Source organism: Dendrobates tinctorius, unplaced genomic scaffold (assembly GCF_039654945.1).
Source record: "Dendrobates tinctorius isolate UK_male_01 unplaced genomic scaffold, ASM3965494v1 ptg000214l, whole genome shotgun sequence".
Classification (NCBI taxonomy): domain Eukaryota; kingdom Metazoa; phylum Chordata; class Amphibia; order Anura; family Dendrobatidae; genus Dendrobates; species Dendrobates tinctorius.
Genome location: NW_027361881.1, coordinates 2631846 through 2646534, shown reverse-complemented (window position 1 = coordinate 2646534; position 14689 = coordinate 2631846). Strand labels below are relative to the sequence as shown.

At 56.2% G+C, this 14689-nt stretch overlaps 2 protein-coding genes across 5 annotated transcripts in view; both read left to right on the top strand.

Moving 5' to 3' along the window:
* Positions 1–9016, top strand: part of FBXO31 (F-box protein 31) — a 51841-nt gene extending 42825 nt beyond the window's left edge. For all 4 annotated transcript variants that reach the window (XM_073554913.1, XM_073554912.1, XM_073554914.1 and 1 more), the window contains 5 exons: positions 94–168; positions 2043–2152; positions 3137–3290; positions 3467–3813; positions 7812–9016. In XM_073554913.1, coding sequence (XP_073411014.1) covers positions 94–168; positions 2043–2152; positions 3137–3290; positions 3467–3813; positions 7812–8034 — 909 coding nt within the window. In that variant the 3' untranslated portion in view covers positions 8035–9016. The remainder of the gene's footprint in view (positions 1–93; positions 169–2042; positions 2153–3136; positions 3291–3466; positions 3814–7811) is intronic.
* Positions 178–2037, top strand: LOC141058683 (uncharacterized; the record flags this gene model as incomplete). Its single annotated transcript, XM_073554862.1, has 1 exon — positions 178–2037. A coding segment is annotated over one exon (1860 nt), but the record flags the coding sequence as incomplete, so codon positions are not given.
* Positions 9017–14689: the final 5673 nt, after the last annotated feature.

Sequence of the window (14689 nt, the reverse complement as noted above, 5' to 3'; positions counted from 1 at the left end):
ATTATACAGCCATGACACGCCCCTTTAAGCCTTACGTTTATCCCTTTAACTATGATGTGTTTGACGTTGTGCTGATTTGTGTCGTCCTCACAGCTGGACAAGAAAAACGAATTCTGCACCAAATGTCTGCAGACGGACTACCACCGAATGTCCGGAGGGCGGCAGGAGGTAGGAGCTGCGTCGTCTGGTGCCGCGTCGTCTGGTGCCGCGTCGTCTGGTGCCGCGTCGTCTGGTGCCGCGTCGTCTGGTGCCGCGCCCTCTGGAGCCGCGCCCTCTGGAGCCGCGTCCTCTGGTTCCGCGTCCTCTGGTTCCGCGTCGTCTGGTGCCGCGTCGTCTGGTGCCGCGTCGTCTGGTGCCGCATCCTCTGGTGCCGCGTCCTCTGGTGCCGCATCCGGGTCCTCTGGTGCCGCGTCCTCTGGAGCCGCGTCCTCTGGTTCCGCGTCGTCTGGTGCCGCGTCGTCTGGTGCCGCGTCGTCTGGTGCCGCGTCGTCTGGTGCCGCGTCGTCTGGTGCCGCGTCCTCTGGTGCCGCATCCGGGTCCTCTGGTGCCGCGTCCTCTGGTGCCGCGTCCTCTGGTGTCACATCCTCTGGAGCCGCGTCCTCTGGTGTCATATCCTCTGGTGCCGCGTCCTCTGGTGCCGCGTCTTCTGGAGCCTCTGTTTCCGCGCCCTCTGTTTCCGCGCCCTCTGTTTCCGCGCCCTCTGTTTCCGCGCCCTCTGGTGCCGCGTCCTCTGGAGCCGCGTCCGTGTCCTCTGGAGCCGGGTCCTCTGTTTCCGCGTCCTCTGGTGCTGCGTCCTCTGGTGCTGCGTCCTCTGGAGCCACATCCTCTGGAGCCGCGTCTTCTGGTTCCGCCCCCTCTGGTTCCGCGCCCTCTGGTTCCGCGCCCTCTGGTGCCGCGTCCTCTGGTTCCTCGTCCTCTGGTTCCGCGCCCTCTGGTTCCGCGCCCTCTGGAGCCGCGTCCTCTGGTGCCGCGTCTTCTGGTGCCGCGTCTTCTGGAGCCGCGTCTTCTGGAGCCGCGTCTTCTGGTTCCGCCCCCTCTGGTTCCGCGCCCTCTGGTTCCTCGTCCTCTGGTTCCGCGCCCTCTGGTTCCGCGCCCTCTGGAGCCGCGTCCTCTGGTGCCGCGTCTTCTGCAGCCGCGTCTGCGTCCTCTGATGCCGCGCCCTCTGGTTCCGCGTCCTCTGGTTCCGCGTCCTCTGGTTCTGCGCCCTCTGGTGCCGCGTCCTCTGGTTCCGCGCCCTCTGGTGCCGCGTCCTCTGGTGCCGCGTCCTCTGGTTCCGCGCCCTCTGGTTCCGCGCCCTCTGGTTCCGCGTCCTCTGGTTCCGCGCCCTTTGGAGCCGCGTCCTCTGGTTCCGCGCCTTCTGGTTCCTCGCCCTCTGGTTCCGCGCCCTCTGGTGCCGCGTCCTCTGGTTCCGCGCCCTCTGGTTCCGCGCCCTCTGGTTCCGCGCCCTCTGGAGCCGCGTCTTCTGAAGCCGCGTCCTCTGGTCCCACGTCCTCTGGTTCCACGCCCTCTGGTTCCGCGCCCTCTGGTTCCACGTCCTCTGGTTCCGCGCCCTTTGGAGCCGCGTCCTCTGGTTCCTCGTCCTCTTGTGCCGCGTCGTCTGGTGCCGCGTCGTCTGGTGCCGCGTCGTCTGGTGCCGCATCCTCTGGTGCCGCGTCCTCTGGTGCCGCATCCGGGTCCTCTGGTGCCGCGTCCTCTGGAGCCGCGTCCTCTGGTTCCGCGTCCTCTGGTTCTGCTCCCTCTGGTGCCGCGTCCTCTGGTGCCGCGTCCTCTGGTGCCGCGTCCTCTGGTTCCGCCCCCTCTGGTGCCGCGTCCTCTGGTGCCGCGTCCTCTGGTTCCGCGCCCTCTGGAGCCGCGTCTTCTGAAGCCGCGTCCTCTGGTCCCACGTCCTCTGGTTCCGCGCCCTCTGGTTCCGCGCCCTCTGGTTCCACGTCCTCTGGTTCCGCGCCCTTTGGAGCCGCGTCCTCTGGTTCCTCGTTCTCTTGTGCCGCGTCCTCTGGTGTCGCCGTCGTGTTTTGTAACGAAGCACTCTGCTCTGAATGCAGGAATTCCGGACGTGGCTGCGGGACGACCTGGGCCGGACGCTGGACGACATCTTTCACGAGCACATGCAGGAGCTGATCCTCATGAAGTTCATCTACATCTGCCAGTATGAGTAAGCGCGGGACGGGGGACAAAACCCCGGTGGGAGACGGCCACACTGCTCCTGCAGACCCAGGGGGGAGACGGCCACACTGCTCCTGCAGACCCCGGGGAGAGACGGCCACACTGCTCCTGCAGACCCAGGGGGGAGACGGCCACACTGCTCCTGCAGACCCAGGGGGGAGACGGCCACACTGCTCCTGCAGACCCAGGGGGGAGACGGCCACACTACTCCTGCAGACCCAGGGGGGAGACGGCCACACTGCTCCTGCAGACCCAGGGGGGAGACGGCCACACTGCTCCTGCAGACCCAGGGGGGAGACGGCCACACTGCTCCTGCAGACCCCGGGGAGAGACGGCCACACTGCCTCTGCTGACCACAGGGGAAGACTGCCACACTGCTCCTGCAGACCCAGGGGGGAGACGGCCACACTGCTCCTGCAGACCCAGGGGTGAGACGGCCACACTGCTCCTGCGGAACCCAGGGGGGAGACGGCCACACTGCTCCTGCAGACCCAGGGGTGAGACGGCCACACTGCTCCTGCAGACCCAGGGGTGAGACGGCCACACTGCTCCTGCAGACCCAGGGGTGAGACGGCCACACTGCTCCTGCAGACCCAGGGGGGAGACGGCCACACTGCTCCTGCAGACCCCGGGGAGAGACGGCCACACTGCTCCTGCAGACCCAGGGGGGAGACGGCCACACTGCTCCTGCAGACCCAGGGGGGAGACGGCCACACTGCTCCTGCAGACCCAGGGGGGAGACGGCCACACTGCTCCTGCAGACCCAGGGGGGAGACGACCACACTGCTCCTGCAGACCCAGGGGGGAGACGACCACACTGCTCCTGCAGACTGCGGGGTAGACGGCCACACTGTTCCCGCAGACCCCGGGGAGAGACGGCCACACAGCCCCTGCAGACCCCTGGGGGAGAGACGGCCACACTGCCCCCGCAGAGTCGTACGTACAGCATATAACCGCTAACCTTTGTCTGCAGCAACTGCCTTACCTACCGGCGCATCTACCACCCCCCAAGCCGGCCCGACGACCTGCTGAGGCCCGGCTTCTTTAAGGGCACCTATGGGAGCCACGGCCTGGAGATCGTAATGCTCAGCTTCCACGGGACACTTGCCAAAGCTACAAAAATCACAGTGGGTGTTTATGGGGAGTTTTGAATGCAGCTTTGGATATGACTAGAGTAAAAGGGGATATCATTGGGTGGCTTTCTGTGCTCCGTTATGGGGTCGTCTCTTTAGGGGGCTCCCTGGAGTTTAGTAGGGGATGAGGGGGCCCGGACGTTGTGTCATTTCTCCCCTCTTGGTTTTAGGGAGACCCCAATGTCCCCGCCGGGCAGCCCACCCTTGAAATCGACCTGACGCGGCCGGTGCGGCTCCCGATCCTGGAACATTTACGGAATATTGAGGAGTTGTCGCGGCTCATCATGGATATCCATGAGCAAATCAACAGAGCGCAGCGTCTGGCCGGCAGCGAAGAGGAGGCGGCGGCGGGCGTCCAGGGAGAGGAGCTGATGCAAGAAGAGTCGCCTCCCCCGAAACCCAAAGACAGACAGGTGGACGTGCAGGGTGACGTGCAGCCCCCCGAGCAGCAGGCGTTCGCTCTGCCAGAAGAGGTGTTGGCGAGGAATGAAGACTACCCCCGAAGCTGCAAGATGTGGTAAGGAGAGTGCAGGGGAGTCAGGGGTCCGAGCAGGGTCCATAGTGCTGCTCGCCGGTGGGACACCATGTGCGCTATGTAGGAGCGATTTCCCGATACACCGCAGGGCAGCAGGGGCTCGTCTTACATCATCATGTGAAATCCTCTACAGACCCGACCGTTCCAGCATGGAACTCCGACTGACACATTGTAACAAACGATCGGGAAGAGTCCTGTGCAGTGACGGCACAGACCGGATACAGTGATAAGAAGCCTCCAGTTGTCAGCTGTCCCGTCTAACGCTGCATGGAATTATTAATATTATTTCCATTCACTGACAGCAAGCAGTAAAAAAAAAAAGTCCAGACCTAACAGACCTGTGAGCAGCGTCCATCTCTCTCCGACTGTCACAACGTATCAGTTTTATTTCCCCCTCCCAGGGCACATGACAACTCAGTGGCCCCCCACTATCGCGGTGCAGGGTGCACATGGGCATCGATTACTTTAAAACAAAAAAACATACACAACATAATGGGGTCCCTTTGATAATTGTGGGGCTCCGGGTTCTGCAGAAGGAAATGGCGCTTCAGCGCCGGCCGTGTGCATCGCGCAGCGTCTGTGTGCAGCACGTGAGGGCCCGATATACCGGAGAGATGGCGCAGCGTCCGTGTGCAGCAGGTGAGGGCCCGATATACAGGAGAGATGGCGCAGCGTCCGTGTGCAGCAGGTGGGGGCCCGATATACCAGAGAGATGGCGCAGCGTCCGTCTGCAACAGGTGGGGGCCCGAATAAATCGGAGAGATGGCGCAGCGTCCGTCTGCAGCAGGTGGGGGCCCGATAGACCGGAGAGATGGCGCAGCGTCCGTGTGCAGCTGGCGAGGGACCGATACACCGGAGAGATGGCGCAGCAGCTGTGTGCAGCAGGCGAGGGCCCGATAGACCAGAGAGATCGCGCAGCGTCCGTGTGCAGCAGGCGAGGGCCCGATACACCGGAGAGATGGCGCAGCGTCCGTGTGCAGCAGGTGAGGGCCCGATACACCGGAGAGATGGCGCAGCGTCCGTGTGCAGCAGGTGAGGGCCCGATACACCGGAGAGATGGCGCAGAGTCCGTGTGCAGGAGGCGAGGGCCCAATAGACCGGAGAGGTCGCGCAGCGTCCGTGTGCATCAGGTGAGGGCCTGATATACCGGAGAGATCGCGTAGCGTCTATGCAGCATTTGGGGGCCTGATATACCGGAGAGATCGCGCAGCTTCCGTGTGCAGCAGGTGAGGGCCAGATATACTGGAGAGATGGCGCAGCGTCCGTGTGCAGCAGGTGAGGGCCCGATATACCGGAGAGTTTGCTCAGCGTCCGGGTGGAGCAGGTGAGGGCCTCATATACCGGAGAGATGGCGCAGCGTCCGTGTGCAGCAGGTGAGGGCCCGATAGACCGGAGAGATCGTGCAGCGTCCGTGTGCAGCAGGTGGGGGCCCGATAGACTGGAGAGATGGCACAGCGTCCGTGTGCAGCAGGCGAGGGCCCGATAGACCGGAGAGATTGCGCAGCGTCCGGGTGCAGCAGGTGAGGGCCTCATATACCGGAGAGATTGCGCAGCGTCCGGGTGCAGCAGGTGAAGGCCTCAAATACCGGAGAGATGGTGCAGCGTCCGTGTGCAGCAGTTAAGGGCCCGATAGACCGGAGAGATGGCGCAGCAGGCGAGGGCCTGATACATCGGAGAGATGGCGCAGCGTCTGTGTGCAGCAGGCGAGGGCCCGATAGACCGGAGAGATGGCGCAGTGTCTGTGTGCAGCAGGTGAGGGCCCGATACATCGGAGAGATGGCGCAGCGTCCGTGTGCAGCAGGTGAGGGCCCGATATACCGGAAAGGTGGCGCAGCGTCCGTGTGCAGCAGGTGGGGGCTCGATATACCGGAGAGATGGCGCGGCGTCCGTGTGCAGCAGGCGAGGGCCCGATACACCGGAGAGATGGCGCAGCGTCCGTGTGCAGCAGGTGAGGGCCCGATATACTGGAGAGATGGCGCAGTGTTCTTGTGCAGCTGGCGAGGGCCTGATATACCAGAGAGATCGCGCAGCGTCTGTGTGCAGCTGGCGAGGGCCCGATACACCGGAGAGATGGCGCAGCGTCCGTGTGCAGCAGGCGAGGGCCCGATACACCGTAGAGATGGCGCAGCGTCCGTGTGCAGCAGGCGAGGGCCCGATACACCGGAGAGATGGCGCAGCGTCCGTGTGCAGCAGGCGAGGGCCCGATACACCGGAGAGATGGCGCAGCGTCCGTGTGCAGCTGGCGAGGGCCCAATACACCGGAGAGATGGCGCGGCGTCCGTGTGCAGCAGGCGAGGGCCCAATACACCGGAGAGATGGCGCAGCGTCCGTGTGCAGCAGATGAGGGCCTCATATACCGGAGAGATGGCGCAGCGTCTGTATGCAGCAGGTGAGAGCCCGATATACCCCAGAGATGGCGCAGCGTCTGTGTGCAGCAGGCGAGGGCCCGATACACCGGAGAGATGGCGCAGCGTCCGTGTGCAGCAGGCGAGGGCCCGATACACCGGAGAGATGGCGCGGCGTCCGTGTGCAGCAGGCGAGGGACCGATACACCGGAGAGATGGCACAGCGTCCGTGTGCAGCAGATGAGGGCCTCATATACCGGAGAGATGGCGCAGCGTCCGTGTGCAGCAGGCGAGGGACCGATACACCGGAGAGATGGCACAGCGTCCGTGTGCAGCAGATGAGGGCCTCATATACCGGAGAGATGGCGCAGCGTCCGTGTGCAGCAGGCGAGGGACCGATACACCGGAGAGATGGCACAGCGTCCGTGTGCAGCAGATGAGGGCCTCATATACCGGAGAGATGGCGCAGCGTCCGTGTGCAGCAGGCGAGGGACCGATTCACCGGAGAGATGGCACAGCGTCCGTGTGCAGCAGATGAGGGCCTCATATACCGGAGAGATGGCGCAGCGTCCGTGTGCAGCAGATGAGGGCCTCATATACCGGAGAGATGGCGCAGCGTCCGTGTGCAGCAGGCGAGGGACCGATACACCGGAGAGATGGCACAGCGTCCGCGTGCAGCAGATGAGGGCCTCATATACCGGAGAGATGGCGCAGCGTCCGTGTGCAGCAGGCGAGGGACCGATACACCGGAGAGATGGCACAGCGTCCGTGTGCAGCAGATGAGGGCCTCATATACCGGAGAGATGGCGCAGCGTCCGTGTGCAGCAGGCGAGGGACCGATACACCGGAGAGATGGCACAGCGTCCGTGTGCAGCAGATGAGGGCCTCATATACCGGAGAGATGGCGCAGCGTCTGTGTGCAGCAGATGAGGGCCTCATATACCGGAGAGATGGCGCAGCGTCCGTGTGCAGCAGGCGAGGGACCGATACATCGGAGAGATGGCACAGCGTCCGTGTGCAGCAGATGAGGGACCGATACACCGGAGAGATGGCACAGCGTCCGTGTGCAGCAGGCGAGGGACCGATACATCGGAGAGATGGCACAGCGTCCGTGTGCAGCAGATGAGGGCCTCATATACCGGAAAGATGGTGCAGCGTCTGTGTGCAGCAGGTGGGGGCCCGATAGACCGGAGAGATCGCGCAGCGTCCGTGTGCAGCAGGTGGGGGCCCCATATACCGGAGAGATGGCGCGGCGTCCGTGTGCAGCAGGCGAGGGCCCGATACACCGGAGAGATGGCGCAGCGTCCGTGTGCAGCAGATGAGGGCCTCATATACCGGAGAGATCGCGCAGCGTCCGTGTGCAGCAGGCGAGGGCCCGATACACCGGAGAGCAGTGCTACACCGTCTCCCCTCTATTGTCAGCCCTTGTTACAATGTATCAGCCTGGAGTCCACAAAGCATTGTGTCACTTGGATGAAACTGTAACAAACTATCAGCTGTAAGAAAACAAACAAGTGAACGTTGGGTTAGATTTTTAGCTTCCAAATATAACAAAAAAGTCCCACCAAGCCGAGATCGTGAAGGCCGATGTTTAATCCTTGTTGTATAATATTGTGATTTTTTTTGTATTTTCAGTTTCTTTGGGACGGGCCTGATCGCCGGCCATGGGTTCAGCAGCCCCGAGCGGACTCCCGGCCTCTTCATCCTCTTCGATGACGATCGCTTCGGCTTCATCTGGCTGGAGCTGCGCTCGTTCAGTTTGTACAGTCGGATGAGGGACAGATTTCAGAACTCGCAGCCGCCATCACTAGAAGCCTTCGATGAAATGCTGAAAGCTATGCAACTATGGACAACCTAGAGGGGGCGCCCTCCCGGACCACCCCGGGGACAAGGCCCGGCCGGCGCATGTCCGCTGTAACCCCTCGTGTGCCGGGGGGCCCTGCAGCACAGTGACAATAAGACAACTGTGAATTATGGAGTGACGCTTTTAAGAAGAAGCCTTGTGTAATGTATATAATCCGCCTCACCTATGTAATAATGTATAAAGACGGGGGCGCCGGCCGGATCGGGGCGCAGTAACTAGCCCTTATTTTTCTACACCTGTCTATAGCAGGAAAATGCAACTCTGCTTCCGAGACCTGAAGGAAAAAAACCGCATTCTATGTGGACCGGAGACCATCCGTATCCGCGTGTCCTGTATATCCTGCGTTAGGGCTGCTGCTTCTAATAACACGGAACACCACAAGATGGCGCTGCAGCTATAACCTCAGTCTGCAGCCTCCTGCACCCGCTGCCAATGACGCCCGCGAAAGCCACGAGGCTGAAAATAGAGCTTTAATGTGTTCACGATGACGAAGCGAAAATAAAACGCTTACGTACGATCCGCTGCTCCGCCGAAGCTTTATATTAAGGGAGCGGCAATGTCTACGCAGCTTTCCTGCTAAGAAGCCGCAGATTATCAGGAATTCTGGGTTTCACTGTATAGCGCAAAGGAGCTCGCAATCTAATGAGTGGCAGCGCCGAGGAGCTGGGAGATTGCGCCACGGACTCGTCTATGTATCATGTCTGCAGGATGATTATATCTCACTTTTTGTTTTCCTCGTTGCGTTTTTGGTGTTTGGTTACAGCTGATTATACGAGAACATCTGCGAAACACGAGCGCGCGACTGTGGGAGGCGGCAGATCTGTGCAGTCATCGCCCCGCGATCGGATCTTGTTTATTTTTCTGATTACAGAGTTAATAACGCTGCTGTCTCCTGACACATTGTAACAAAAGCCCCCCGATGTACAGGATTTGATTTGATTGTAATTAAACTTGTGGGTTTCAAAATCTTCATAAATGAATTATTAATGGATCACAACCGGATATATCACCAGAGATCAGCGGTGACATCACTGAGAATGCCTCCTATCCATCACCAGAAATCAGCGGTGACATCACTGAGAATGCCTCCTATCCATCACTAGAGATCAGCGGTGACATCACTGAGAATGTCTCCTATCCATCACCAGAGATCAGCGGTGACATCACTGAGAATTCCTCCTATCCAACACTAGAGATCAGCGGTGACATCACTGAGAATGTCTCCTATCCATCACCAGAGATCAGCGGTGACATCACTGAGAATGTCTCCTATCCATCACCAGAGATCAGCGGTGACATCACTGAGAATTCCTCCTATCCAACACTAGAGATCAGCGGTGACATCACTGAGAATGTCTCCTATCCATCACCAGAGATCAGCGGTGACATCACTGAGAATGTCTCCTATCCATCACCAGAGATCAGCGGTGACATCACTGAGAATGCCTCCTATCCATCACTAGAGATCAGCGGTGACATCACTGAGAATGTCTCCTATCCATCACTAGAGATCAGCGGTGACATCACTTAGAATGCCTCCTATCCATCACTAGAGATCAGAGGTGACATCACTGAGAATGTCTCCTATCCATCACCAGAGATCAGCGGTGACATCACTGAGAATGTCTCCTATCCATCACCAGAGATCAGAGGTGACATCACTGAGAATGCCTCCTATCCATCACCAGAGATCAGCGGTGACATCACTGAGAATGTCTCCTATCCATCACTAGAGATCAGAGGTGACATCACTGAGAATGTCTCCTATCCATCACCAGAGATCAGCGGTGACATCACTGAGAATGTCTCCTATCCATCACTAGAGATCAGAGGTGACATCACTGAGAATGCCTCCTATCCATCACTAGAGATCAGCGGTGACATCACTGAGAATGCCTCCTATCCATCACTAGAGATCAGAGGTGACATCACTGAGAATGTCTCCTATCCATCACCAGAGATCAGCGGTGACATCACTGAGAATGTCTCCTATCCATCACTAGAGATCAGCGGTGACATCACTGAGAATGCCTCCTATCCATCACTAGAGATCAGAGGTGACATCACTGAGAATGTCTCCTATCCATCACTAGAGATCAGAGGTGACATCACTGAGAATGTCTCCTATCCATCACCAGAGATCAGCGGTGACATCACTGAGAATGTCTCCTATCCATCACTAGAGATCAGCGGTGACATCACTGAGAATGCCTCCTATCCATCACTAGAGATCAGCGGTGACATCACTGAGAATGCCTCCTATCCATCACTAGAGATCAGAGGTGACATCACTGAGAATGTCTCCTATCCATCACCAGAGATCAGCGGTGACATCACTGAGAATGTCTCCTATCCATCACTAGAGATCAGCGGTGACATCACTGAGAATGCCTCCTATCCATCACTAGAGATCAGAGGTGACATCACTGAGAATGCCTCCTACCCATCACTAGAGATCAGCGGTGACATCACTGAGAATGTCTCCTATCCATCACTAGAGATCAGAGGTGACATCACTGAGAATGTCTCCTATCCATCACTAGAGATCAGAGGTGACATCACTGAGAATGCCTCCTACCCATCACTAGAGATCAGCGGTGACATCACTGAGAATGCCTCCTATCCATCACTAGAGATCAGAGGTGACATCACTGAGAATGTCTCCTATCCATCACCAGAGATCAGAGGTGACATCACTGAGAATGTCTCCTATCCATCACTAGAGATCAGAGGTGACATCACTGAGAATGCCTCCTATCCATCACTAGAGATCAGCGGTGACATCACTGAGAATGCCTCCTATCCATCACTAGAGATCAGAGGTGACATCACTGAGAATGTCTCCTATCCATCACCAGAGATCAGCGGTGACATCACTGAGAATGTCTCCTATCCATCACTAGAGATCAGCGGTGACATCACTGAGAATGCCTCCTATCCATCACTAGAGATCAGAGGTGACATCACTGAGAATGTCTCCTATCCATCACCAGAGATCAGCGGTGACATCACTGAGAATGTCTCCTATCCATCACTAGAGATCAGAGGTGACATCACTGAGAATGCCTCCTATCCATCACTAGAGATCAGCGGTGACATCACTGAGAATGCCTCCTATCCATCACTAGAGATCAGAGGTGACATCACTGAGAATGTCTCCTATCCATCACCAGAGATCAGCGGTGACATCACTGAGAATGTCTCCTATCCATCACTAGAGATCAGCGGTGACATCACTGAGAATGCCTCCTATCCATCACTAGAGATCAGAGGTGACATCACTGAGAATGCCTCCTACCCATCACTAGAGATCAGCGGTGACATCACTGAGAATGTCTCCTATCCATCACTAGAGCTCAGAGGTGACATCACTGAGAATGTCTCCTATCCATCACTAGAGATCAGAGGTGACATCACTGAGAATGCCTCCTACCCATCACTAGAGATCAGCGGTGACATCACTGAGAATGCCTCCTATCCATCACTAGAGATCAGAGGTGACATCACTGAGAATGTCTCCTATCCATCACCAGAGATCAGCGGTGACATCACTGAGAATGTCTCCTATCCATCACTAGAGATCAGAGGTGACATCACTGAGAATGTCTCCTATCCATCACCAGAGATCAGCGGTGACATCACTGAGAATGCCTCCTACCCATCACTAGAGATCAGCGGTGACATCACTGAGAATGCCTCCTATCCATCACCAGAGATCAGCGGTGACATCACTGAGAATGTCTCCTATCCATCACTAGAGATCAGAGGTGACATCACTGAGAATGCCTCCTATCCATCACTAGAGATCAGAGGTGACATCACTGAGAATGCCTCCTATCCATCACTAGAGATGAGCGGTGACATCACTGAGAATGCCTCCTATCCATCACCAGAGATCAGAGGTGACATCACTGAGAATGCCTCCTATCCATCACCAGAGATCAGCGGTGACATCACTGAGAATGTCTCCTATCCATCACCAGAGATCAGAGGTGACATCACTGAGAATGTCTCCTATCCATCACCAGAGATCAGCGGTGACATCACTGAGAATGTCTCCTATCCATCACCAGAGATCAGAGGTGACATCACTGAGAATGTCTCCTATCCATCACCAGAGATCAGCGGTGACATCACTGAGAATGTCTCCTATCCATCACCAGAGATCAGAGGTGACATCACTGAGAATGTCTCCTATCCATCACTAGAGGTCAGAGGTGACATCACTGAGAATGCCTCCTATCCATCACCAGAGATCAGAGGTGACATCACTGAGAATGTCTCCTATCCATCACTAGAGGTCAGAGGTGACATCACTGAGAATGTCTCCTATCCATCACTAGAGGTCAGAGGTGACATCACTGAGAATGCCTCCTATCCATCACCAGAGATCAGAGGTGACATCACTGAGAATGTCTCCTATCCATCACTAGAGGTCAGAGGTGACATCACTGAGAATGTCTCCTGTCCATCACTAGAGGTCAGAGGTGACATCACTGAGAATGCCTCCTATCCATCACCAGAGATCAGCGGTGACATCACTGAGAATGTCTCCTATCCATCACCAGAGATCAGAGGTGACATCACTGAGAATGTCTCCTATCCATCACTAGAGATCAGAGGTGACATCACTGAGAATGTCTCCTATCCATCACCAGAGATCAGCGGTGACATCACTGAGAATGCCTCCTATCCATCACCAGAGATCAGAGGTGACATCACTGAGAATGTCTCCTATCCATCACCAGAGATCAGCGGTGACATCACTGAGAATGCCTCCTATCCATCACCAGAGATCAGAGGTGACATCACTGAGAATGTCTCCTATCCATCACCAGAGATCAGAGGTGACATCACTGAGAATGTCTCCTATCCATCACTAGAGATCAGAGGTGACATCACTGAGAATGTCTCCTATCCATCACTAGAGGTCAGAGGTGACATCACTGAGAATGCCTCCTATCCATCACTAGAGATCAGAGGTGACATCACTGAGAATGTCTCCTATCCATCACTAGAGATCAGAGGTGACATCACTGAGAATGTCTCCTATCCATCACTAGAGATCAGCAGTGACATCACTGAGAATGCCTCCTATCCATCACTAGAGATCAGAGGTGACATCACTGAGAATGTCTCCTATCCATCACTAGAGATCAGAGGTGACATCACTGAGAATGTCTCCTATCCATCACTAGAGATCAGCAGTGACATCACTGAGAATGCCTCCTATCCATCACTAGAGATCAGAGGTGACATCACTGAGAATGCCTCCTATCCATCACTAGAGATCAGAGGTGACATCACTGAGAATGCCTCCTATCCATCACCAGAGATCAGAGGTGACATCACTGAGAATGTCTCCTATCCATCACCAGAGATCAGCGGTGACATCACTGAGAATGTCTCCTATCCATCACTAGAGGTCAGAGGTGACATCACTGAGAATGCCTCCTATCCATCACTAGAGATCAGAGGTGACATCACTGAGAATGTCTCCTATCCATCACTAGAGATCAGAGGTGACATCACTGAGAATGTCTCCTATCCATCACTAGAGATCAGCAGTGACATCACTGAGAATGCCTCCTATCCATCACTAGAGATCAGAGGTGACATCACTGAGAATGTCTCCTATCCATCACCAGAGATCAGAGGTGACATCACTGAGAATGTCTCCTATCCATCACCAGAGATCAGAGGTGACATCACTGAGAATGCCTCCTATCCATCACCAGAGATCAGAGGTGACATCACTGAGAATGTCTCCTATCCATCACCAGAGATCAGCGGTGACATCACTGAGAATGTCTCCTATCCATCACTAGAGATCAGAGGTGACATCACTGAGAATGTCTCCTATCCATCACTAGAGATCAGAGGTGACATCACTGAGAATGTCTCCTATCCATCACTAGAGATCAGCAGTGACATCACTGAGAATGCCTCCTATCCATCACCGGAGATCAGAGGTGACATCACTGAGAATGTCTCCTATCCATCACTAGAGATCAGCAGTGACATCACTGAGAATGCCTCCTATCCATCACCGGAGATCAGAGGTGACATCACTGAGAATGCCTCCTATCCATCACCGGAGATCAGAGGTGACATCACTGAGAATGCCTCCTATCCATCACTAGAGATCAGAGGTGACATCACTGAGAATGTCTCCTATCCATCACTAGAGATCAGAGGTGACATAACTGAGAATGTCTCCTATCCATCACCAGAGATCAGCGGTGACATCACTGAGAATGTCTCCTATCCATCACCAGAGATCAGAGGTGACATCACTGAGAATGTCTCCTATCCATCACTAGAGGTCAGAGGTGACATCACTGAGAATGCCTCCTATCCATCACCAGAGATCAGAGGTGACATCACTGAGAATGTCTCCTATCCATCACTAGAGGTCAGAGGTGACATCACTGAGAATGTCTCCTATCCATCACTAGAGGTCAGAGGTGACATCACTGAGAATGCCTCCTATCCATCACCAGAGATCAGAGGTGACATCACTGAGAATGTCTCCTATCCATCACTAGAGGTCAGAGGTGACATCACTGAGAATGTCTCCTGTCCATCACTAGAGGTCAGAGGTGACATCACTGAGAATGCCTCCTATCCATCACCAGAGATCAGCGGT